The sequence below is a fragment of the Arvicola amphibius genome, chromosome 8 (assembly GCF_903992535.2).
Source record: "Arvicola amphibius chromosome 8, mArvAmp1.2, whole genome shotgun sequence".
Taxonomy (NCBI): Eukaryota; Metazoa; Chordata; class Mammalia; order Rodentia; family Cricetidae; genus Arvicola; species Arvicola amphibius.
The window spans coordinates 45,815,182-45,842,614 of record NC_052054.1 but is presented as its reverse complement, the minus strand read 5'-3'; the positions used below and the strand labels follow the sequence as shown (position 1 = coordinate 45,842,614).

General features: G+C 41.8%; 1 protein-coding gene across 7 annotated transcripts in view; it reads right to left on the bottom strand.

The window, feature by feature from the left end:
* Window positions 1-24,589, bottom strand: part of LOC119820744 (proto-oncogene tyrosine-protein kinase ROS) — a 98,741-nt gene extending 74,152 nt beyond the window's left edge. For 6 of the 7 annotated variants that reach the window (XR_005286530.1, XR_005286531.1, XM_038339301.1 and 3 more), the window contains exons 1-11: window positions 24,395-24,589; window positions 23,691-23,766; window positions 22,212-22,334; window positions 20,894-21,078; window positions 18,997-19,094; window positions 11,590-12,086; window positions 9,654-9,866; window positions 8,456-8,566; window positions 7,106-7,284; window positions 6,131-6,322; window positions 1,375-1,475 (exon numbers count right to left, since the gene is read on the bottom strand). Coding sequence is in view for 5 of the 7 variants with exons in the window: in XM_038339301.1 (XP_038195229.1) it covers window positions 1,375-1,475; window positions 6,131-6,322; window positions 7,106-7,284; window positions 8,456-8,566; window positions 9,654-9,866; window positions 11,590-12,086; window positions 18,997-19,094; window positions 20,894-21,019 (1,517 nt within the window). In the remaining 2 variants the exon portion in view is untranslated. The remainder of the gene's footprint in view (window positions 1-1,374; window positions 1,476-6,130; window positions 6,323-7,105; window positions 7,285-8,455; window positions 8,567-9,653; window positions 9,867-11,589; window positions 12,087-18,996; window positions 19,095-20,893; window positions 21,079-22,211; window positions 22,335-23,690; window positions 23,767-24,394) is intronic. The other variant, XM_038339303.1, reaches the window with a different exon arrangement.
* Between the last annotated feature and the right edge of the window lie 2,844 nt (window positions 24,590-27,433).

Sequence of the window (27,433 nt, the reverse complement as noted above, 5' to 3'; positions counted from 1 at the left end):
TAAAGGGAACACTCCTGCACTGCTTGTGGGAGTGCAAACTGGTAGAGCCCTTTGGATATCAGTATGGTGATTTCTTAGAAAATTAGGAAACAGCCTACCTTAAGACTCAGCAATACCACTTTTGGGTATATACCCAAAGGATGCTCAATCGTACCACAAGGACATGTGCTCAACTATGTTTATAGCAGCACTGTTTGTCACAGCCAGAACCTGGAAACAATCTAAATGTCCCTCTACCAAAGAATGGATAAGGAAAATGTGGCACATTTATGCAATGAGGTACTACACAGCAGAAAAAAATGACATCTTGAAATTTTCAGGCAAATGGATGGATCAAGAAAACATCATATTGAGTGAGGTAACCCAGACCCAGAAAAACAAATATAATATATACTCACTCATAAGTGGCTTTTAGATATAAAGAAAAAACAAGACTATAATTCACAACCCCAGAGAACCTAGAAAACAAGGAAGACCCTAAGAGAGACACACATGGATCTAATCTACATGGGAAGTAGAAAAAGACAAGATCTCCTGAGTAAATTGGGAGCATGGGAATCATGGGAGAGGGTAGAAGAAGAGGGGAAGGAAAGGAGAGGAGCAGAGAAATATAAATACACACACACACACACACACACACACACACACATATGTATATATATGACCAAAAAAGAAAAAATGTTGCCAATCAGAAAAAAAGGTCACAAAAAAAGGTATAAATTTGTCATCTGTGCAAAAATTTTCAAAGGGTGCATAGATGGAGTCAGAAGAGCTTGGGGTCAACAAGGACATCAGTAACACAACAACAGAGACATGAGTTAGGGTTTTAGCACAATTGTAACTTTAAAAAAAGAAAACCTATTTGAAAGGATTAGAAAAACAGGTAGCCAAAAACCAAAGAATTTATGGGCATTTACCCAGGATGGAAGGCTCTGCTTACCTGGAGTATAGTAGCCACAAGAACCCCAATCCACAGAGATGCAAAGCAATTTTGTTATTAACATAGGTGCCATAAACTCTGTCCCTGGCCAGGAAGGGCATCTTTCTGGTCTACCTAATAACTCCACTCATCTTCTCCCCTGAAATCAGTTCACATGAAACCAACAAGAGGAGCCTACATGCCCACTTGATTATGATACCCCTCTGCAGATGAATGAATTGGCCAGCGGTACAGGTTGATACCTCAACAGTAGGTACATCTGCATGCAAATAATTTAACTTCTCATTTAATTTTCTATGAAATATGAGCATAACGATACCAAAAATTCTGTGTCTAGGTGAAGCCTATCTCCTCTCCTCAGGGCAGTCTCAGAAAATAAAGAGACATATTAGGAAAGGAAGCATTCTCTTCAAGCCTTCCAGGGACTGTCTTACCTCCGTCCTCGAAGAACAGCTGTGTACAGATGAATACACTGATTGCCCTGCACCAGCCAGTACAGGAACCCATCACTGAGGTCTAAAGTTAGGGCAATAACCTAAATAAAAAATAAGGAAAGAAAATGTCCCCCTGAGGAAACAGCTCAGAGTCGAGTCCTTGTCTAGCATGCTTACAAACACTCAATCCCCCATGCTGCAAAAACAAAAAGAAAATGAGTCAAACACAGATCTAAAGCATACCTTTGTGAGTAGGGCAGACTCTGACTATAGGCTTATTTTCAAGGACTTTTACCTTCATGAAATATCAAAATCATATTATTTATGGGAATATGCACAGATTTCCTGCAACCCTTCAAAAGGCAGAAATTATTTGGTTTTATATGGTTACTTCTGAGGATTATCAAAGTGGGGTTCTCAGTTGAGCAGCACCCCAAAACTGTCAAAGAATACAATTCCCAACCCACTGCAGAGCTGCTGTTTGACATGGAATTCCTATCAAGCCTAAAACCAGCTGTAACGTTACACTCTTTAGCCCTACAGGGGAATGACTTCTGCTGGTGATTAAACCAGTTGTTCTCCAAGAAGACTGAACAATAGAGTTTTTGTCTTAATTATTAGGCTGCATCCTGTCATATTATGATCTCTGGTGGCAAAAATAAATCTCTAATATGCTTTAAAACTCCCCCATATAATTCCAGTGTGCCACCTGCTCACACACAGCTATAATCCCAGCATTTATGAAGTGGAGGTCTTCACCAGAAGACCAGGAGTTCAAAGCCAGCCTCAGTTGCACAGAGAATTAAAGGCTAACCTAGGCTACATGAGACTCTACTTACCCCAAAAAGAATAATGTGTTTTCTGTTGACTGAATCCAAAAGCATTCTGACACAGTTGATACATACATACATACATACATACATACAAACATACATACACACAAACACAGAGCTGGGCAGTGGTGGCGCATGCCTTTAATTCTAGCACTCAGGAGGCAGAGGCAGATGAATCTTTGAGTTGGAGGCCAGTCTGGTCTACAGATCTAGTTCCAGAACAGTTAGGACTGTTACACAGAAAAAAAAGATACACACATTCAAAGAATGTTCATATGTTATAATTGGATAATCAAGTATATATGGCCTCACTTTCAGGTAAAATGTAAAAACCACCCATTATTACTCTTTTTTTGTCTTCTATTGAAACCTGTATCTTAGTTTCATATCTGTTTGTCTAGGTGGGTCCTGAGGAAAGATTGTTCTAGGAACTAGCATGCATGAGACATGAGGAACCATTGAGGGACCTTTCTGTTGCTTGTTTCTTTCTTTGGCTTTATAGATATTATATTATCAAATAACTGAGAATAGTGGAGTTGCCTACAGCATACCTAGATGCTCACAACCATTGGAAAAGATTAAAGTGGTGACGGCACCCTTAACAAGCTACAGCAGAACTAAAGAACAAGGAGAGGCGGGATGATGGAGCACATCCGTGATCCCAATACTCGGGAAGTCGAGGCAGGATGACCAGGAGAGAAGGTTTTCCTTCTCAGAAAGGACATAAGGTTGAGGAAGGGAGGATGCAAAGTTGCCAGGGCAGGAGGGAGGGGACAAGCAGGCCGAAGGAATTGGAAAAGAAAACGAGAAATCATGAGTCATCCAAAATTTAAAAGGATGCAGTAAGAAGTCCAAGAATTAAAAAAACCCTTCCTGACAGTTTGCACTACTACAAAGGAACCTTCTTAAAGGACTTTTCTATAGGACCTTGCTAGTGTCATGTCATCACATATGGCATCTGTCCTCCAGAGAATTCTACTGATTCCTTCTCTAGGTGAAAAGTCCTCCCCAGACTTTAAAAATTAAATCCTGCTTTTATTTCCTAATGCTTCAAGTTGTACTGATTTTTTTCCAATCAACATGAAATCAGGTCAGTTTTATTTAGTTATCTATTTTATCGTGTGTGTGTGTGTGTGTGTGTGTGTGTGTGTGTGTGTGTGTGTGTGTAGCACATTTTTGTGTGGATGTGTGTGGATGCTGGTCAGATGCCAATGTTGAGTGTCCACTTTCAGTCTCTTCTTTTTTGTTTTGTTTTGCTTTGTTTTTGAGACATGGTTGCCTGTGTAGCCCTGGCAGTCCTGGAACTCATTCTATAAACCAAGCTAACCTTTAACTCACAGAGATCTGCCTGCCTCTACCTTCTGAATACTAGGATTAAAAGTGTGTGCCACTACCACCCAGCTTCCTCCACTTCACCTTATTTTTTGAAACAGGGTCTCTCACTGCACCTAGAGCTCACCCTCTGGCTACTTTGGCGGACCAACAAGCCCCAGGGTTCTCCTGTCTATGCCCCCCACCAGTATTGGGTTAAAGCAACACACCTCTATGCCTGGCTTTTCCTCCTATGCTGGGATGAAGTTATTTCAGCTCTTTGTCTGGTTATTATAATAAAATACACTAGAGCTTTCTAAACCACAAATTAACTATCTCTGTTTTAACAAGAGATTTGACAGGTCTTTTGCCCAAATATCACAAAGTGACCAGTCATAAGTAAATCCTATGTATGGCCATTCTCATCTTCTGTGTCTGTCCATAGTCCTGTGTCTAAATTAACTAGACAGTGTCCCATAGACGTCTGTAACAGTCATCACATCTAGTGTAGTCTGATCTAAACTGAAGTTTAATGCTCTAAATTGAATTTGTCAAATAAAAAATAAATTAATTCATGTTAGATGTATCTCTTTTCTTCATTATATAATAATTGTCTCTTTCCCAGCTTTATCATTCTGTTTGCTCTTTGTTTACTGATTGCTGTCTGAGGTGTAATTTGTTCATGCCAACAAGCCTGGTGCTTGCTTCCAGCTTCACTATCATGATGGTGATGGTACTCTCATCTTAGATACATGCTCAAAATAAACCTTTCCTTCTATGAGAAAAAAAATAATTGTGTCTTTCTACAGACAATTAGATGACTATGTTTTCTTATGTCTATTGATTGGAAGCAGCTTGTGGCTGTGATAAATCCAGAAGAGACATAAAGAAAAGGTGGGGAGGTCTACAGGTTTGCCCAGCCAGCGCAAAAGATGATTCAGTTGGTGATGTACTGGATGTACAAGCATAATGACCTGAGTTTGGATCCCCAGCCTCTATGTAAAAGCCAGGGTGTGCCAGTGAGCATCTGTAACATCAGTGCTAGGGAAACAAAAAACATCAATCCCTGGAGTTTGCTGACCAGACAACCTAGCCAAATTGATGAACTATAGGTTCAGTGAGGAAACTGAGTCTCAAAGCCTAGGGTGCAGACACCTAGAGGACAGGACCCTGTTGCTGAAGATAACACACATCTTGGCTACATGAGCAGGAAAATCAAGCTGGAACTAAGTTGGAAACGTTCTCCTTGAGAGCTAGCTTTCATAGTCCATGAAGGCTTTCTGCTAGCTGCTTAGAGAAAAAGGTATTAATAGTCTTACCTCATTTGAAGTCTAGTAACTACAAGACAAACATGCCAAGCAAGGTGTGACTGCTCACGCATTAGTGGCACTACTGCTAGAGCGCAGGGGGTAACCAACTCTATGACCACATTTGAGGGCTACTGTACAGGAAAGTATCTATGCCCAGTACCGAAAACCTAGTTCAAACCCATGCCAGGGGAGTGAACAGACTCTAGAGAAGGAAATGAATACAGTTGTTTAGCTTAATTGAGATAACATCAAATTTCCTTCTAAATATTTTTGTTCATTTCCATAAACAAAGACAGCTTTCAACCTTTACTACAGAAGCCTCTTCCTGCTTAGCAATGGCAGTGTAGAGACTGTTGGATGCCCAATGGCCTAAGAATAAGTTATTGATGAGTGCTCGGCTCTCTACAAGACATATATGCCATCTCCTCAAAGGAGGTGACACTGCAGAATACAGGTGGAAAGAGTCTAAGGGCCAGAAGATAGAGTGAAGGGGCACAGATGACATCTTCTGAGTGCTATTCATGAACTCACTGCACTTAATGATGCCTGAAGTCAACCCACACAAGAATGGTCCCATCAATACCCAGGCATAGATGGAGCAGAAGCTCGGGGGCCCTACCCCTTCACTGCTGGACTATTTGCTACTCTATAGTCAGAAAGAGAAGGAACACTGCCTGCAGTTGTGTGTCCACTGGCGACCCCACTTGGCTCCAGTGCATAGTTCCAATCCAGGGGTCACACAGACAGTCCTGGTTAAACTAAATCAGTCACAGAGCAAAACCAAAAGTCATAAATCTAAGAAAGAGTAGGGATTTTTTTTTGTTTTTTTGTTTTTTGTTTTTCGAGACAGGGTTTCCCTGTAGTTTCTAGAGCCTGTCCTGGAGCTAGCTCTTGTAGACCAGGCTGGCCTCGAACTCAGAGATCCGCCTGCCTCTGCCTCCCGAGTGCTGGGATTAAAGGCGTGCGCCACCACCGCCCGGCCAAGAGTGGGGATTTATAGGGAAGGGAGGGAAGTACGGGAGTGAGGCAGTGATCAGAATGCATTATATACATGAATTAACATTAAAAAGCTGCCAAGGGAAACTACAGAAATCATCGTATCATATTCAAACTTAGAAATTAATCAGTTCTGACCACCGAATAAGGTTTAGGGAAATGCTGGTCATACCGTGATCCTGCTCTAACAGCATTGTTATTAGAATTCCCCCTCAGCTACAGTAAGTAGAGGCAGTATTACCATTGCTATAGAACAGCGCTATTTAGCACCATCAAATAATTACATCCTAATTCTTATTTTGTCACCTTTTTCCCAGACAGCCAGGGCTGAGCCTGTAGTACAAGAGGACTTTCTCCATTTAGTCTGGTGCTCTCAACCGAGTAGAGCGTCGTCCAATACAGATAGCCACCGACAGAATCCACAGCCATGTCGTTCACCAGCAGCTTCACGTGAGCAACAATGTCTGTGTGGCCTGTCAACACAGACTGCCTTTGGATCTAGAAAACATGACAGTATTGCCAGATAATTACTTTCAAATGGCATAAGTATTTCTGGGTGTGTATTGCAATCGTTATTAAGTTCTTTCACTCATTTATATGTTCATTTACTCATTCAACCACAAATATCTATCTGCGCTCTATGGTTGCTGGGTAGAGGGCTCAGCCTTGGAAAATAACAGATACAGCACCTGCCTCAGTAGAACTTTCAAAGTCTTTTCTTGTCTGTGAGAAGTAAACAAAGTTAAAGCATTCAGTATTCCTAATTATAAATTCAATCAAAGTACCCATGAATGCCTTATTATTTTTCAGGGTCTCTCTAGATAGCTATGCCTGGCCTAGACCTCAGACCAGACTGCCCTTAACTCAGAGCTCCATATAGCCCTAGAATGGTTTCTGGACTGGGATTAAAAGCATGTACATGCTTGGCGACATTCTTGATATTTGACTGGGAGCTGGGAAAGTAGCTCAATGAAAGAACATTTCCCAGCATGTACAAGACTCCCTTCATCCCCTTGACTCCCCAAAAAAGAGGGATTTCCTTAGACTAACATGGATATACATGTCTTCACAGAGGATGAGCCTTCTCCTTGCTCCTCTTTACTACATATTTTCCTAATTTTAATTCTTATAATTATTTAGTACCTATTGCATGCTAGGCACTGTACTTTTTATTCTTAAGCTATTCATTACCATGGTTGGAGAAATGGTTCCACACCATGCAAGTCACCAAAGTGGGAAGGCATCGCTTTAGAGCACCCAAGACACCAGGCTCTAACTTACCACATATGTCTTCCCAGCCCAGTAGAGAAAATGGCCCAACCATTCAAAGGCCAAAGCACCAGCTCCTGCAATGCTGGGTATGTGATAATTCTCTGAGACATCCATCCCATTCAGGGGCCGCACATAAACATTGCCTTTGATGTCACTGTAGTAGAGGCTGTTGTTATACCAATCCATATCTCAAAACAAAGACAAACAAATGGCACTTATCTTCGCGTTTGCTAAGAGAAGCAGGGTGAGTCAATCACATTGATGCCTGTAAAGTATAGCACTGACATAGCTGTTTGTGAGAACTTAGGGTCTGTCAAACATTTCAGCAAAGGCTGGTTGTGATGGTAGAGGCTTTTAATCCCAGTACTTGGGAGGCAGAGGCTGTCTGCACATTTGAGGCCAGCCCCATCTATACAGTAAGATCCAGACCAACCAAGGCTTCATAGTGAGATCTTCTCTCTCTCTCTCTCTCTCTCTCTCTCTCTCTCTCTCTCTCTCTCTCTCTCTCTCTTACACACACACACACACACACACACATACACACAGAGAATATTTCAGTAAAATAAGCCTCAAATCTCAACCCCTGGAACCAGGAAGAGGAACAGATTCACACAGAGCATCTGTGTGACATTGTCCCAGGGCTTTGCTACCTAACTGGACTCCTAAAACAGTGATGACAGATTGAATTGTCATTTTCTTAGATTCCATGAGCTTGTCTATTCTGTCTGAGACATCAAAGATCAAAGAGAGGGAGCCAAGTTTCCCACCAACTCCAGGCCAGACTCTTTCCACTGGAGCCACACTGGCCTCAGTCCAGCTCCCTCGTTGCGTGGAAATGCTGTCGTAGCTTAAGAACCAAGTTGAAATATAAAATAAGTAGATAATACAGAAGAGATCACCTTCAGGCAAGATCACTGTCACAGCCCTTTAGAAAGAACACTTCTAGCAATAGTGCCCTGGCCCAGCCTCACAGGTCTCCTCGCCAACAGGGCTTCCCGGGACTCTTTAAAATGATAAGCAGCAATCTTCTTGCTTCAGTCCACATCAAAGTCATGGAAAATCACTTAGAAAGAGCTCTCTTAGCAGAACAAGACAGGTCACTATTGAAAAACAATGCTCGTAAATTAAAACTCATGAGCCTCAATCAAAGCCCTTCTGAAGTGGACACAGGACATAACCTCACATTTTATGTAATAAATAACATCCCTGCCTGAGAGCAGACACTTTCCTAACAACAGCACCCACAGAATTTTCCCTTCTTGGTAGCCCTGGTAGCAAGAACTCAGTGCTTTCCTTTAGCTAAGTCACCTGGCAAGGCACCACGTAAGAACCTACACATGAAGGAGTGAGCATGTCTACCTGACACGTTTCCTACGTCAGAGGACAGGAACTCTCCTGGGCCAAAACTACTGAGCGGCTTGCTCCAAAGTCCATCTTCCTTCACAGCCATAATGAATGGTGGCTCAGTAGCTATATGGTAAAATAAAAAGAAATTAGTAAGAAATTTCACACAAAGCCTACCTTAAGGCAGTGTCTCACTATCTAGTACTAGTTGGCCTAGAACTCTGTATGTAGACCAGGATGGCATCGAATTTATAGAGGTCTGCTTGCCTCTGCTTCCCAAGTGCTGGGATTAAAGCCCATGTGCCAACATGCCCAACTAATGCATACTTTTTTTAAAAAAAAAGTAAACTATCAATACTTTGAAAAATATTATAGAATAATATAAGCAATTGCATCTGTTTAGTAGACTTATCTATCCTGTTAAATGTTCTTCTGAGCTTTAAATATTTGAAATCAAATGTGAAGAGGGAGGCACAGCCTTGCTGCTGCTGAAACAGTGTCTAGCAGTGCCAGGCCAGACACTCAGAGCCATGCCGTATTCAGCACAGTGTCTCTCAGCCTTCCTAACGCTGAGACTCTTTAACACAGTTCCTCTTGTTGTGGTGAGCCCCAGGCATAAAATTATTCTTGTTGCTACTTCATAGCTGTAATATTGCTACTGTGATGAGTCATAATGTAAATATGATATGCAGGATATCTGATATGCGACCCCTGCGATAGGGTTGTTTGACCTTGACGGGGTAACAGCCCACAGGTTGAGAGCTGCTGGTCGGTCACCATAGCCGCTCTCACGGCCCACAGCCACTGTTTGCTATGATCCCATAATGAGAACCCAGCAGGAGTTGTGGTAATGACTATATAATAGGTACTATTGCCTTTCCATTTCTTTGAGCCAAGACGATGAAATTCAGTGTAACTCATAGACCCCTCAATGTCTCTCTCCAAGACTGTCAAAGGTGAGGAATATTATGTTTTAATAAACTAAGAAGAAATCAATGAAGAAGAAAATTATGTTTCTTCAAATATGTCTTAAAGTATATAAGATATCAGGTAAGAAATACAAATATCCATGGTGATTGATTTGCCTCCCTAAAATTCAGCCTCAACAGGTCAGCACAGCTCGTTCTTGTCCCTTTATAACGTTTGAAGTCAGCGCTCACAGGACACTCAGGCTACGGCTCTCCTCCCTCCCAGACCCAGGCCGCATTCTTACCTGGAACCAGGGTGGTACCCACTGAGGGCTCTGACCAGGGCCCTGGGCCTTTAGGAGAGCTCGCTCTCACAGAAACTGTGTATTGGGTAGCACTCTGCAGCTCAGGTACATTCAGCGTGGTCCCACTTATGTTAGAGAAAACTCGAGTAGCTTTAGGAAGGTCTTGCGTGGAAACTTGCACCTCATAAGTCCAGTTCTGCCAGGCAGAAGGGCCTAAAGAGTTAAGTGATGTCATTGACCTGGATGATACCACAAGGGTAGACCAAGGAATTCTGAAAAATTGATCTCAAATATAGAGTAATTAGCAGCCATGCTTACTCGACTAACAGAGTCAAGTGACAGCAGTACCCATTCCTCCCCGTGCCACTTGCTCTGCACTATTAAAGGAGATGGTATTTCCAGCAAGTAAAGCCATGACAGTGTATTGTTAAAGACATTTTTACTTAGCCGGGCAGTGGTGGCGCATGCCTTTAATCCTAGCACTTGAGAGACAGAGGCAGGTGGATCTCCATGAGTTTGAGGCCAACTTGGTCTACAGAGTGAGTTCTCAGACAGGCTCTAAAGCTACACAGAGAAACCCTGTCTTGAAAAGCTAGAAAGAAAGAAAGAAAGAAAGAAAGAAAGAAAGAAGAAGAAGAAAGAAGAAAGGAAGGAAGTGAAGGAAGGAAGGAAGGAAGGAAGGAGGAGGAAGAAAGAAAGAAAGAAAGAAAGGACGAAATAGAAAGAAATACAAGAAAGAAAGAAAGAACGAAGAAATAGTTGAGATTTCACTGTGTAGCCCAGGCTTGCCTTAAATTTAAAATCCTCCTGCCTTTATCTCTCAAGCACTGAGATTATAAGCACGTGCTACCATGCCCAGCTATGACTGTCATTCCTTCTACATGGTAGACTCTGCGTCATGTAAGAGAGGTTCTCTATAACACTACCAGGCATAACCAGGCTCTTAATAAAAATAATTAATATCCAATGTAATTACCAGAAACCAAATCAACTTGGGAGGAACCTGCCATTTATTCTCAATGTGAGTGTGAGAGAGAGGCAGAGAAGGTATCCTCAAGTGTCCTAGGCTAGCCTCAACTTCTTACCTAACTGAGGGTGACCTTGAGCTTCTAATCCTCCTACCCCTACCTCTTGGGTACTGAGACTGCAGGTGTCCATCACCATGTCCAGTTTATGCATTGCTGGGGATTGAACTCAGGGCTTTGTGCATGCTGGGCAAGCACTCAACCAACTGAGCTACAAGCCCAGCCCTCATTTTCAGCTATTTTTGAGATATGCAGCAAACAAGCATAATCAGTTTGTCATACAGTAAAACTTGCCCGAGGTTACTAAACCTTACTGCCTGAAGATGATTAAAGATTACCAAAAGATGGCCCATGGGGCAAAGCTGTTCTCTGCTTCTGTTTGAAAAGTCCCACGAGAACACAGCTTCAACTGTCCATTTACATCTGGTCTACAGCTGCTTCCACAGCAACCCAGAGTTAAAGACCATCTGTCCACAGACTGGGATCGTTTACCCTTCTTTTAACTAAAAAGCTCCAGAGCCAACTTGCTTCCGACCACATGTGTTGTATTCTGTCTATCCAGAGATGGAGAGTCAAGCTCAGAGAGCTTCAGGGAATAGCCGAAATTCATGCAAGCCCCTCAGCCCAAGTGTGTCATCCTTCTGCTTAGTCTTCATTCAGACTAGATAGTAGTATACCTCATAATAGATGTCCGAAAATGGCTGGGCTATTCTGTTGGGATCTACCAATGGAATATAAAGACCATCCTACCACAAGGCTAGTAATAAATGCAAGAAAAATGTAAAGACACTATTCGAGCTAAGTAGTTGCCCTTGACTGAAGACTTGATGCAGGCTCTAAAAACTGAATCTCTAAGCTGACCTCTCTCCTTTTCAGCTGGCCTCTAGTCACCCTGCACACAGCGTACTCACTGGTTCCTATGGCGAGAGCAGGAGGCTTCCATTGCACAAGGGCCTCTTGAGAACCAAACAGCACCGAGAGCTCCTGTGGATGGCCTGGCACAGGGTACGACTGGATAGATGAGCCAAAGATGACCAAGTTACCAAAGCCAAATTCTTCTATGTGATTCAGGTCACATCCGACGATGAACTCATTGAAAGACAAGGAGTCCTGCTGGAAAATGGCCTTGCCGTCTGTAATGAGGAAGTCGTTGTTTTCACAAGCAAAGCTCTTCACGTCCTTAAGGGAGACAAAAGGCAGCACCTGATGGAAAGCAGAGCCATCCAGAAATGTGGACATGAAGACTTGCATGGTGTCATTGAAGTAGATGATTCGCTTGGACTGGGGCTTTACGGCAAAGTCCTTTAGTGTGCCACTCTCCACGATGCGCACAGCTTCCGTGTGCCTGCCAGATGGCAAAGGGAGATTGACTCTGTAAATGCCATCTCTCAGGAGATAAAAGACATACCTGACAGGGGAACAAAAGAAGACAGGAGTAATTCAGCGAAAGGGTAGCTGTGTGATTTTCTGGGCTAACTGCTTTAGCCTATTACAAAATCAGTACCACATATCCCAGGACTTCTGGAAGTGCAAAATGATAGAGGTCAAAGCTAGAAATACGCCCAGCTGATTACAGCTAGAAGTTAAGGCTTGTGCACTCCATCCTGTATGGTGATGTATGGTCTTTTAATTCCTACAAGGGGCCTTTTGAAGAATCAGAGTTAAGACTAAAAAGTATCCGTAAAGACTTCAGGGGCAGCATAACATATACAAATCACATAGTTAGGGCTGGGGATATGGCCAAGTGAGGAAAGTACCCTCCAGATAAGCATGGAGACCTGAGTGTGGATCCCAGAACCCATGAAGAAACCAAGCACAGATGTGCACACCTGCAACTCCCATGGGACTGGGGGTGCAACTCCTGCAGGCTCACTGGCAAGTGTGTTTATCAGAAAATGATGAGTTGCAGGTTAAGCGGGAGACCCCGTCACAAAAACACGAATGTGATAGAGAAATGCACCCAGTTTTGACCTCCAGTCACTCCGTGTGCAAGAACAGACAAGGGCGGGGGCGCACGCAGCACACACACACACACACACACACACACACATGCACGCACACACATACACACACACACACACACACACACACAGCCCACATGAATTTCTAAAAATATTTCCTCTAGAATATCCAAATTCTTAAGCTGAATTCTGTCAATAAATTTTCTCTTGCACTGAGAATGATAAACAGAAGAAACAAAACACTTAAACTCTGCATTTTGCTACAATTAACTGAACTATTTTGTATCTGGAGTCATCTAAACTTTTAAAAAAAATTGCTTATCAGTAGGTCAGGCAATTATAATAATATATGTTTCATTTTGCAAACAATGGAGAATATGCAACAAGTGACCAAAGAGGCTTAGCAGGACCACCCAACTATCAGGAGAAAGAATAGAAGAATTGTAAGGCTAAGGTCTGGGAGGTGATTCATCTGTTAAGCGCACTTTCTATCCCTTCTGGAGGACAGGATCTATTCCTGATACCTATATCAGGCAGCTCACAAAGCCTGCAAATCCAGAGGACTTCAGGCCTCTGCCATCTGAGGGGCACCTGTACTCAAATGTACACCAACATACACACATGAAAACAAAAGTAAATATATTTCAAAAATGTAGGCCCTATGTGGAATCTAGTGATCTTCTAATATGGAAAAAGAAAAGATACCATTAGATATTTTATGGGCAATAAAATATCAAAGTAAAATTTTAATCAGTAGGGCTGAAAAGATAGGTGCAGCAGTTAAGAGCACTGGCTGCTCTTCCAGAGGACCCAAGTTCGAGTCCCAGCACCCACATGGTAGCTCACAAACATCAAACCAGGGGACCTGATACCCTCTTCTGTCAGAGCCTGCTGCCGAATCAACCTGGGTGCCTGATAGGGGGCATGAGGGTTGAGGAAATGACAGATGAAAGAAACTGAGACTGAGGCACAGGAAAGATTCGGGATGTCTGTTGGTCAACACCAAACAGCCCAGAGCTTTTTTCAGAACTTGCTTTTATACAGATTAAGAGCAGATGGCAGGACAAAAAGCAGTGGAGTCAGTTAACCACCTTCCTGGACTGTCCTTGGGAGAAAGCGCAGGCAAGCTCGCTGTTTATCGTGTGAGTCCTGCTAGCAGCCAGCAATTTCCTTTTCTATTCATATGTGCCTTCAGCTGGCATTCACCAGCCTGTGTCTTAGTAGATAACAAGTTCTTTCCCGTGGGCTTTATCAGAACTTTCTCAGAGCCCTCAAGGGGACTGAAACAAGCAAACTTGAAGTCTAAGGACTTATAAGTCAGAATAGGCTCCAGAAGGAAACTGAGTCATTTGTGGGCCACCACAATCTTCCTGACCTCCTCAGAAACCAGGCATAAATTGGTGCAGAGACATATAAGAAGCAAAACACTCATACACAGAAAATAAATATTTAAAATTTTTTAACTGGTATATATAAAACAGCTAATTTGTTGACTAAGAATTTGTGAACATGAAAATAGATGCTAGTGGGTTCATACCATCCAAAATATCTTGTCAGAACCCCATGCAATGTTACATTCTAATGTAAATGACAACTGTTAGGCCCTCCTCCTTGTCAATATTCAGTCTATGGTAATTCTTCTTGATGATCTTCCCAAATCTTGATAACTACAACCACATTACAGCCTCAGGTAAAAACCCTGAGATGCAAGCTCACTTTGAGATGTGAATCTATGTTGTTTGACCCATTCAAGGAGAGGACAGAAAGAATGGCTCTTGACTGTCTGCTCTACCAAATTCAAAATTGTTTTTTTTAAAAAAAAAGTATTTGGAGAAACAGAATATATAAAGGGAAAACTGGATTATTGAAGCACAGTCTTCAAACTGAGACAGGGAAGAAAGCAGAGCTCCTACCCTGCTCACTACATGAAGGAAAGATGGAGAAGGAAGAAGAGGAAAGGGAACGAGAAGAAGAAAACAGACCAAAGTGAGAGGCAGAATGCAAAAGACGGGAAGAAGGGAAGTGGTGTGGGACAATGGTCTGTATTCTGTCAATTAAATTTTAAATAAACACTGGCGACAGTAGCCAGGCAGTAAGTATGGGTGGAACAATCAGACAGGAAGTAGAGTTGGGTCAATGAGAACAAGAGAATTCTGAGAAGGAAGAAGTCACTAGTCTGCAGTCGTGACTCAGCCATAAAAGAAGCAAGATGTGACTCCCTCTCCGAATAAGGTACTGAGCCATGTGGCTGACATGGACGAGAATAATGGGCTAATATAAGTTATAAGAGTTAATAAGAAGCCTGAGATAAGGGGCCAATCAGTTTATAACTGATGTAGACCTCTGTGTGATTTCTTTGGGACTGTGAGAACTGGGCAGGACAGAAACCCTGACAACAAGGAAGAGTCAGGAGTCATACCGAGTAGAAAGTCCATAAGGGAAGGACGCAGTGGTGGGAAAGTAGAACACCATTGTGAATGCAAAGACAGCTGTAAACTGCCGCAGACATCCAGTGTCCTAAGGACACAGAGCTACCGGAAGCTGCCTGCTGGTTTTTATAGAAACTTCCCTGTCAAAGTAGAAAATGATCAGAAGGGCCAGATGTAAAGGGTCCTATCCTGGCTCATTGTAAAGCAGTGTGGACAATCGCTGGATCGGCTTGAGTCTCAGCCTCCCTGACTAACAAAGGTACTACCACAGTGTAAAACATTATTGAAAGGAAGATCTTGGTAATACATAAGTATAAAAAAAATTGATGTAATCCTAATTATCATTAGGATCTTTTCTGGTCATATTTCAAAATCTAAGCACAAATCCATTTTATTCTGATGGAGAAAAGGAACCCCATGGTATGTTTGAAAGGCTGATTTGGTAAGCGAAGTTCATTATCCACAGAATGATCATGTTGTGTAACTGCCAACAGCAACAGAGAATTTCATAGGCTCACAAATAAGGGAAATAAGATCTGGACCAAACAAGACTGCATGCATTCAGGCGGTATGGTTATAAACTAATAATAAAACTTTTCATTTAAAACTTGAAAAACCAAAACTGCTAGAAGCAAACAAAACACCAGGTAGAGAAGAACTCTCTAAACAGAACAGGAAATGACCCCAAGTATCAGCAGCTGAGACTACATGATGTTTAAAAGTTTCTGCGCAGCAAAGGACACTATCAGCAGAGCAAGCCGACAGTCCACACAGAATGGGAGAAAATCTAAACCAGCTACACATCAGAAAAGGGGATAAGATTGAAAATTTAGAAAAAAAATTGCAGAAGTTGAATACTAAGGAAGTAGAACTGCGATCAATAAGTGATCTGATGAATTCTATAGACAGTTTTCAAAAGAAGCACAAAGGAGCCAATAACTATTTTTTATGTATAGGAGTGCTCTATTTGCTTAAACAAACTTTACACCAGAAGAGGGCATCAGATTCCTCTGAGACGGTTGTAAACCCACCGTGTGGTACCTCTGGAAGAACAGCCAATGCTCTTAACCACTAAGCCATTGCTCCAGCCCCTAAGAACTATTTTTAAAAGCATCCAGCATTCCTAGCCATTAGGGGTATGCAAATTTAAACTACACTGAGATACCACCCTCACCCTAGCCCAAATGGGTTTGACACCCTAGCCCAGTGTCAAGAAATCTGATAACAAATGTTGGAGAGGGTGTGCAAAAAGGGAACACTTATTCACTGCTGGTGGGCACGAGTTAATACAGCCATTGTGGAAATCAGCTTAGATTTAAAATTTAAAACAGAACTACCAATAATACAGTTATTCCACTCCTGGGCATATATCCCTGAGAACTCCGTAGCGTGCCATAGAGATATTTGCACCCATTGTTTGCCATAGCAAGAAAATGGAATCAGTCTAGTTGTCCAACAACTGAAGAACGGGTAACAAAAATGTGGGACGTACACCAAATAGAATATTATTCAGCTATAAAGAAAACTGAAATCATGCAATTTGGATGAAAATGGATGACTATAGAAACTATAATATTAATCAAGGTTACCCAAACTCAGACAGAAAAACACCACCTGCTCACCCTCATATGTGGATCCTAGCCTACTACATACACATATACGTGTAAACAGCTGTACGTGTACTGCAGTATAACATTTAGAAAGGAGCCTGAGAAAGGGTAGTATTGGTGAGGAAGGTATGAAACACAGTCAAAAGATCATGTGAGTTGGGCAGTGGTGGCACGTACCTTTAATCCCAGCACTCAGGAGGCACAGGCAGGTGGATCTCTGTGAGTTCAAGACCAGCCTGCTCTACAGAGTGAGTTCCAGGAGAGCCAGAGCTACATAAAGAAACCCTGTCTCGAAAAACTGAAAGAAAAAAAAAGGACACATGACATGAGTCATTGAAAAAGATATAAGGCTCATTGTTTTTCTAGTTTCAACTCTGTCATAGCTTTCTTTTTGTGGTAGATATAAGCAAATAAAACTATAACTGACAGGAAAAGCACAAAAGCCCAAGTGAAGCTTCACTGCTTCAGAAAGGCCATCCTCACTGTACAGAATTTCACAACAGAGTAGAGCCTGGGTGGGCAGGATAAGTGTTTGAGTGGTTGGTTACCTTGATATAGCTGTGTGATATTTTGCATGCAAATTCTTCACAATAAAGTGATCTGTCTTAAAAACTGGGGTGTTGGTTGTACAGGTTGCATGTATTTAAATCAATCACTCTAGAGTCAGATGGGGGCAGACTTCCATGAGTTCGAGGCTGTACAGTGAGTACCAGTACCAGCCAGAGCTACATTGAGAACCTGTCTCAAAAAATGTTATTTAAAAACATCTAGAAAGTCTACAGAACTTATCTTATATCACAAGGTTTAGGGGTTTTGTTTGTTTGTTTTGTTTATAAATCTATAATTTAAAATAGAGATGTGGCTCAACTAGTAAATTGCTTGTACTAGCATGCACAAAGGCCTGAGTTTCTCAGTACTTCATAAAACTAGGCATCATGGCTCACATATGTAATCCCAGGGCTTGGGAGATGGAAGCAGAGGAATCAGAAGTTCAAGGTCATCCTCATCTATTTAGTGACTTTGAGATCAGCCTGAGCTCAAAAAAAAAAATCTATAGTTCAGGAATTCAAACCTAAAATAAAAATTAATTTCAGGGGCTAGAGAGATTGCTCTGTGAATATATGTGCTTTCTGCACAAGACCTTTGTGTGAATAACCAGAACCCATGTAGAGTCCGGTGCAAAGAGCATGCCAGGACTCCAGAGGCGGGATAGGAGGGAGAGTCTTGAGACCCACGGGCCGGCTAAACTGTTGAGCAATGACAAGGATCCACGTCACAAACACACTGTAGAGAGCCAGAACTAACACCGAAAGTTGTCCTCTGTCCTCCACACACGTATACGCTAACTTCTAACATGTTTTTTTGTGCCATGCATCTATCACATGTACACACACACATACACACACACACACCATTCAATTTCAAAAATTGTAAAGAATTTGTAAAGAATACAAATAAGAAAGTTGGCTTTAAATAACAGTGAGCAATCTTTTTCTGAGAATGATAGTGTGAGAAAATATATGCTCTATTTTTCATTCATTCAAAATGAAAGCAAATTTATCCCTGCAACAAAGCAAAATGTTTAATCTTACCCACATTGGACGTGTTTATTAGTTTAAAAATGTTATTTGATCATATTAAGGCCAAATAATCCCCAAACTAACTGTCTATGTTTTTGCCGAAACACATTCATAAACATCTGACATAAATAAAATATCTTCATCTCATTCCTCAGAATTTATTTAATTCTACACCTCATTGTCAAAAGCAATGCCACAGATTTTCTTGCACTGCAACTGCACAGCCCAGCTGAGACCAAATGTGTTTCTTTTTGTTTGTTTTTATTTTTCCCATCAGGGAAAGGGAGCCTTACAGTTGAGATGTGTACCTGTTTCTTAATCCCCAAATCCTGTCCCATAAGGGAGGATGGTAGTAGCCAACTTGTAAAACAGCCTCTTGATAGGCACCAAGAGCCAGGCTAGAGGATGAAAGGGAGCTGAATGGCTCAGTTACAAAAGCACGTGATGAAAGCAGCTTCTCACCATGGCCACTGGAGGGAGCAATGAGATATTGGTTCCTAACATAAAGTATTGGATTAGAATCATAGTCCCAAGGTCTCTGGCAAAAGGTCATTTCCATGTTACTATAGTTGCTGTAGAAGAAGAAACAACCAAATTTGAAAGCAATTTTAATTAAATTGACCTGAAATAAGGTGCTCAGTTGAACTCGTCAGGTGTTATAGGGCTGCACTGACAAGCAAACTTCACAGAGACTTTTGCCAAGGGAAGAGAACCCATATTTACAAGGCTAACACTTACCCATTATAGGAATCAACCACAACTTTTCTAGGTGCAATAATAGATAACGGAGTAATTTCCTCAAAATTTGAGCAATTTTCTAAGTCACAAGCATATACCTAGAAATCAAAAATACAGCAACAGGATTAATGTCTGTGTGCATTCATCTTGGCACCAAGTGTTTCCTAAGCAGTTTGGTACCTGGAGTTGTGATGATCACTGTGGACTTTATGAAACACACAAGAAAAGAACTTAATGAGTACTTTAATTGGTGCACAGCTACAATCCCAGAGCTGAGGAGTCTGAGGCAGGAAGATGGTGAATAGCAGGCTAGCCTGGGCTATACAAAATAGTCAGTATGGGGGAGAAAAAGGAACTTTCTATTTTATGTTCTAATGAGTTTTATTTCTTTAGTACCATTAGTATGCAAATATGGTGGGTTTTTGTTTTGTTCTTATTTGTTTGTTGGTTCGTTGATTGGTTGGTTGGTTTACAGAAGTACCCAATTATTTTAAATTTGCACTATATATAAGCTTCTGAACTTCAGGTGGGGCAACAGCCTTTGTTCAAGTCAATAAATATGAACTTATAAAATGAAAACTTGAAACACAAGTTTAAGTTAAGAAGACTGTGTCTTCTTAAAGATTCCAGTACTAACATATTTTCAGAGGCCTATTAAAATACACCCAGGTTACCATACAGTTAAAGGTTCAGCGGACTTTTTTTATGATAGATAGTCTTACACAGTGATGCCACAAATAAAAGAACTTTCTTAAAGTAGATAATTATCATTAATAAAACTTGCTAGGTAATGTGGGGGTTCCCCTCTGAATGCTGTGAATATCATTGGTTAAAAAAGGACTCCTTTGGACCTACAGCAGGGCAGAACTTAGCTAGGAAGGGGAAAATAAAACTGAATGCTGGGAGAAAGGAGACAGAGTCAGAGAGACACCATGTAGCCCCTCTGGAGACAGACACCAGAACTTTACTGGGTAAGCCACAGCCACATGCGATACACAGATTAATGTAGATGGGCTAGATGTTCTAGGTCCATGATTCATTGCTGATCTAGTATCTGAAATAAGTAGTCAGGCCGCACACCAGTTCCAGGCACCACAGCCGTCGACATTGGAGCCGCACTCAAGCAGTTTTAATTTTGATACTGAGCGTGCAGAACAGAAACTCTTTTAATCCACTTACAGCCAATATCAGATGCGCAGAGGCACTGCGCAGACTGAAAACACCTCTCTCTCTATGGCGGCAGGAATCCGCAAATGCCTGCTGCCTCCCGCTCGCCTAAGCCTGATTCGCCATCTGCCAGGTTGCAGGCAGGGAGCAGTGAGCCATTGGCATGGTCTCAGAGTAATTTCTTTCCGATCCCAAGCGGGCAAAGGTTTTTAAGTGGATTTAGTCACCACGTTGGAGCGCCAATCTGTAGTGGGATATGGCGGGGCTGCGTCCTGCCACCCGGCGGCCGGCTAACTTTACACCCCGAAATAATTACACACGGAAACTGTATTCTTTTAAAACACTGCCTGGCCCATAGTTTCCCAGCCTCTTATTGGTTATTCTCACATCTTCCTTTAACCCATATTTAATATCTGGGTAGCACCACGAGGTTGTGGCTTACCAGGAGAGATCTTAACCTGCGTCCATCTCGGAGAGGAGCAGCATGGAGACTCACTATCGTGACTGCCTGAAGCGTCTCTCCAACTCTACTACTTCCTTGTTCCCACAATTCTGTTCTGTCTACTCACCTGCCTAATTTTCTGTTCTTAAAGGGCCAAGGCAGTTTTCTTTATTAATTAACCAATGAAAGAAACATAGACAGATAAACTCTCCTCCATCAGATGATGTCATGTTTACCACCAAATATGAATGTTAATATTGATAACTAAGTATATTCATGCAGACTAACCTGTTTACCCATGATGAAATACATCCTCTGGTAAAGCCAGTCTATGGAGATGGAAGAGATTAGGCCTGAGCCTCTGTAAAAATTTCTCAGATCAGACTTATCAGACATGTTGGCTGCCTCCTTCATCCATATGGAAGTTCCTTCTGAGAAATAAACCACCTGCTGTTGGACATTGACTGCTATCCCTAGAAGAGTCAAGCAAGAACATACATGTGGTTAAATGTCCACAGGAAGAGAAAAACTTAGAATGAGGTGAATCTGTCTTTAATGTTTGTTAAAGTCAAATAGAAGCTCTTATAATTTAAAAATATTCTTCTGAATTCTTCTAGTATATATAACTTACCTGTGCAAATATGTTGGGTATATTCATAATGTACATAAAATACTTGAAGAATTTTAGAATAGTATAGTCTGCAAATATTCAAGATAGTCAATTCTAGAAATATTGGGAAAACTGGGGTAAAGAGGATTTGGTGTGGGGTTATTTGTTTAGTGCTGAAAGACTCAAGCCTCGGACATGTTTAAGTATGCCCCCATTAGTGGGCTACATACCCAAACATGAAAGCTTTTTTGAATAATTTTTATTGTTTGAAAGTTTCATAAATGTTTTTTGATGAAATCCATCCCCCATTTTCTCCCCACCATCCTTTACCCCAACCACTATTCCCTCCTAAATTCCTGTATTCTCATTTTCCAAGCCCTCTGAGTCCATAAAATGGTCCCATTTGAGAATATGGGCAGCCTCTCAGGGTCACTGAAGAAAACTGACTCTCCATCTCCCAATAGCAGTATCAGTTGTCAATAGCTCCTCAGTCAGTATATCTGCCTGAGTTTCATGTACTATCCCCTCTCCATGCTTGGTTGGGTCTGTATGGTGATCTCTCAGATCAATCTTGTGCATTTGCTCACAGCCACTGTGAGTTCAGATACACAACTGCTTAGTACCAACAAGAAAATAGTTTCTCTATAGTCGTCCTGTAGTTGTCTCTATAGTCGCCCTGTAGTGTTGCTTAGCACATTTCAGCACTGGGAAAGCTATCTAGAAAGGGATTAAAGCTTCCAAGTCTTTACCCAGTTTGATCTCTCCATGTTCTATGACTAAAGAATGGGTGTTTCAGAAAACAGCATCTTCCTTCAAGTTCCAAGAGGGTAACCAAGAGCATTGCCAATATCCTGTAATGTTTGGGGATCTATGAGATCCCCATAGCTAGCACCAGCTTCTGAAAACAAATTTTAATATTCATCTGTTCTAGAAAATTCCATCCAGCATTCCAATATTTTCTTTTACGGTGACGAGGCATGTTTCTGTTAGACTGACCTGTAATATTATGGCGTATGGTATCTGACCAAAGGCAATGTGCTTCTTCTACCAAGTACTTTAAGGACCTCTTTCTTAGAGAAGTTTTTCTGGATAAAAAGAGCCATTGTTCTTCTTCTTGAACTGAAAAAGATAATTTATAGGCAGACTGAGCAACATATACATAGCAACAGAGTAAGTTTCAGTGCTTCAACCCAAGGGAGACAGCTCTTTTAAGGACTCAACTGAATTTTCTGAAGTTACTTAGCAGTATTGCATCTGTGACATAATCTCCCTAAACCCATGGTTGGAAGTAGGAAATATGGTGACAATCAAGTAGGACTATGTGAACTTATCATGTGACATATTATACCATCCTTGTTCCAATAGATGTTAAACTGTTATCCCCAGTCAGGACAATTTCCCTGATAGTTTGCAATCCATGCCTCAACCAGAGTGGGGGCCTGTTTATACATAATAACAGGTTACTGTTGAAGGTGTGCCTTCAACTTCTTCCTTCCCCTTTCAAGCAGGAGAACAGTTCTTAAATTTGAAGGCTACAGACCTCTGATTGCTACCCCTGGTCCCGCTGAAAACTGATGCAAGGTCCGTGAGTGATGGACACTTTCAGAACAATGGAACGAGTGGTATGCAATAACCCACATAGCAACCTTAAGCACGCTCTATATGTAACTTTCCTTTCGGGTGTGTTCGTGCCTGATAATAATACCTCTGTTTCCTTCCTAGAGTCTAGGAAGATGCCAAAATATAGGCTGAGGATGAGACATCCAATACTACAGGCATAGTTGTGTGGAGATGGGAGCAAGCAGTGGTCCAACCCATGAGATGGGTTCTGCTGGAAGCCAAAAACAGGCCAAAGGAATTTGGAGCCCTTTGATTAGGCAAGACTCTAATTCATTTCTCAAAAAAAAAATCTCCTGCTGCTCTTTCGAAAGCATTTGTTTCCTACAAATACAAGTAGACTTCAGCCCTTGAGGTAATGTTTTTTTTAAAAAAAGAGCACTTTCAAAATAGAATAAATACACAGGAGAATTTTCAAAGTTAATATTTAAATTCTTAGTGTTCAAATGTACTTAAAAACATTTAAAGCAGACTGGGAAAATGTCTGTTGTGATACAATGCACAAGAGAAGCAACGTCGGGTTAGGAAAATTTATGTGTAAATCCTAAATTTGTAAACATGAATGACCATAACCTAGTGATCTGGAATGAAAACCAAGAGTTGTTTTTAAGCCATCTTTCTTAAAATGCTTAGTTTTTCATTCTATTTTATAAGTCTCAAAATTCTAGTATCAACTGTCCGCTAACCTTCTCTTTGCCAAATATGTAGAATAACTTGAAATTTGTAAATTATCAGTCACAAAAAAATTGATGCATAGGAGGAGGGATCTTGAGGTCTACCAGATGACCACTGAACTCTGACCTTTACCCCAGTCAACCATTATCCTGTATAACATGATGGAGAAGGCCTAAACCATACCTGCAGGGGATGGAGTGGTAATTACAGATTCTGCTTCGGGCCCTTCACCACTTCATTTACTGCTGCAATAGAAAACCTATTCCAAAAACAATTTTGAGAGATGTGTTTCACATGGCATGTTGTGAACATGAGATAAATATAGGAGGAACAGAGAGTCTATTTAAAGATGGTGTGGTGGTGCTAGATCTAGTTACTCAGTGTCGCCGCTCAGCCCTGGGACGGCCGTCAATCACATCCCTGTTTTCATGCCCCACAGAACAGTTCAGGGTCACTGAGGTCAAAAGCTCAACTCTGCTATCTGCATGACCATTTCACCCCCTACTTAAAGACTCTTAGTCAATGCCAGTGATGCTAGCCCATAATAAAATAATCCTCAGTGGTTATAAAAAGAATACTACTACAGAATTTTACCTCCTTCATTTTTTCATGCTTCATTAAATAAACAAATCACAGTTATGTATTTACATTACTATTGCCTCATACTTATGAGGCCACTTAATATTATTGAAAACTTTCTTGCTTAGGATGGTGTTATTTATAATACACCCGCAAATTTGAGGAAAAGTACGCCTTCAACACAAACGGAGTAGAGGTCAGTGGCGTGTCTCTGAATACATTTTAACTTATTTTTAGCAGATTCTTAACTAATCATCCTGCCTGCATTAATAAAGGTGTCGTTTCTACCTGTACCGCTTAGCTCTTACCTGTAGGTGGTGTTTGGAAGAGTGGAATAAAACTGGAAACTGGTTCCTCTGGGTCCCCCGAATCTAACTTCTGATTTTACTGATCAGCCTTAAATTATAACCCAAAATAGGTCCACCTGGGAAGTGGGGCGGAGCCCAGCTGACTTCCACGTGTCGGGGGCTTGAGCTTTCAATTTTCATGACAAAGGTGCGGTTTTCCGGAACTGGAGAGATAAAGATTGACACGGGTGAGCATCAAAGGGGCACATTTCTGTACTCTTAGACTAGAAAATAGGGAAAAAAAATGTTTTGATTAATACTGAAAAGCACAACAGAGGGATAGTAGTTAGAAATTCTGAGCTGCAATTCTTCATCTCTAAATCATACCAGCTAAGTCCTGCCTGCCCCCTACCGAGAACCTTGCATCTTCCTCCTCTTTAACTTAGAAATAACACTGAATACAGGAGACTCGAACCAAGACCTATGTTCTAGACAAAGAGCTGAAAAAAAAAAACAACACAATAACAAGCAAGCAACCAACAATACCCGTCCTGGAGACCATATTGAATGGTGGGAGGGACGCGTATTAGAAGACTAGAGTCTGCACAAAAGACAGTGAATGATTAACACGAGCTCACACGGCAGGCCCTGGGGCTCTTTACTCCCTCAGCTATGCCTACTGGTTCCAGATGATGATGTGACTTTGAATAAATAGGAACTAGAATGATCTACTTCGCTTGCATTACTGTCTTCTCTGACAATCCAGATGATGCCTCCTTCACAGTCCTCCAAAGTCCCCAGAAGTCCCGGCTGACAACCTCAGGAGCACCCCACCCTTGCTGTGGATGAGGGAAGCACGAATTATGTGATTATTTATTTACTCACAGCCTCTAGCAGAAAAATGAGGTGGCAGCCCAACTCCCATACATGTCTCCACTTACTCATCATACCTTAGTCTCACGAAATACTCTTGTTTCTACTCTTTGCACTGAACAGTGTCTTTGACATCTTTAATCTTGAGTAGACCCCCCTCTTCCTTCTGAACACTTGGCAAATGTTCTGCTCACCACTAGTGGACTAGAGGTAGAATAAGCAAGGCAGTTCAGCCCTCAGACTGGGTTATCTTTAGAAGGCCTTTTCATGGGTCTATTGCCTGCCTCAAATACAATCCCTTCCAAACTCTCAGACTAACCATTAATGAGCGCAAAATCTTTGTGTTTCTCCTTGCCTCTGTGTACTCCATCACCTGTGTGAAGAGCAAATGAACTAGAATCAGGATGCCTACAGCAACACATTAGGGTTGACAGTGTGATCTGCTCACTTCAAGCAAGTCACCTACACTGCAAGATATGACTATTATCCAAATATCACACACATGTACACACACACACACACACACACACACACAAATTCCCTCTTTAGAAAATAATAATTTGCCTTATAAACACCCCTTTTGGGTTGGGGGGGGTGGGGTCCTAACTTTAGAATAGCCCCCAGGAAAAAGACTCTAAGATCAACTAAAATCATATAACTCTTATGGACAAAAAGAATATGACCGAAAGTCAATGGGTTATGAACGTAAGTATATGAGCAGCACTGTGACCAGAAATGTGAGGGAGAATCTGACAAACAAGATGCTGTCCGTGCAAAGGACACAGAACAGGGCACAGGAGACTAGAGAATCCTTAGCTTCCTCATTAGCAGAAAATCCAAAGGATGGGCGAGAAATAATTTCTCTTTTTATTAATTTGATCTGACTCATGGGTCATGTGTTTCTCTGGTACCAAAAGGAAACACGTCAGTGTGTCGGACGTATATGAAGCACTGCTGGGGCAAAGAGATCTGTGTGTTGTATTTCAGTCTGGACCTTCTTAAGCGTGGCCCTGGACCAGTGTCTGACCTTGGGTTCTAAGAGGAAACGGTCAGAGATAATCAGCAGAAATGGTCACACAATCTCTGAGACCTAATTATCCAAAAAAAAAAAAAAAAAAAAAGGACACTCATCAAGGAAGGAGAAATGCCCAACCAATTTCATCAGTTTTCCTGCTCTCCTTAGACCCAAAACCAAGTTCAACCTGAGAACATGGCTGTATCTGCATGATAGGAACATGCAACCCATCTGACCTGGGGTAAGTCTCCCCAAGTTGCCTCAGTTAAGTCTGGGAATGATGGCTCCAGACAACTCTCCCTGAATGTGCCCCACATTTTATAGCCACCCTGAGTGTGCCCAACATCTGACACCCTCCCTGAGTGTGCCCAGCGTCTGACAGCATTCCTGAGTGCACCCTGCACCTGACACCCACCCTGAGCATGCTGTTTTTTAAACCCATCTTTGCTGAAATATTCAAGTATTAAAAGACTCTCCTAGCCATTCTCTATCTATAGGCTTCCCCAATCCCTCATTTCTTCCAATTCACTCTATTTCTCTTTTTAAAGGACTGCAGTGACTCCTTCTGACTTTCAGAAGCTTCCTATACCCTACTGCTTTTCAAAAAAGTCTGAGTGCTTTAACCTGGCATTCAAAATCCTTGGCACTCAGGTCCTGGTCTATTCCTCCTGCTTTCCTCTCCTGTGCCATGTGCATTGCTTCCCGCGACAAGTGGTTCTCACTCCTTCCTCCCTGTTAGAACATACTCTCTGACTCTGTTCATGCAGATACCGGGTCTGTCCTTTCCAAGTCAAAGGAAGGAATGGAGGAAGGGAAGGAGGGAGGGAGGGAGGGGAGGGAGGGAGGGAGGGAGGGAGAAGAGAGAGAGAGAGAGAGAGAGAGAACTTTCTCCGAGAAATATCTTTGGCATTTCATTCTAGAGATATTATCTTCTTACTCTGACCTCCCATAAGTATGTGTCCAGTGCCTCTGATTAAAATAATCTAGTAAAGTTTAGATTGTCTGATCCTAAGTGACTGGGCCTCTGCATACCTGCCATATCTAATCTCCTCTTCATTGTGCTCAATGCCTCCAACCTCATCAGCCACTTCTCAGACACACTCAGCTCACTGCTGCTATTGATCTTTGCCTCTATTCTTCCTTCTGCCTGAAAACTCATTCCTCAATATTGC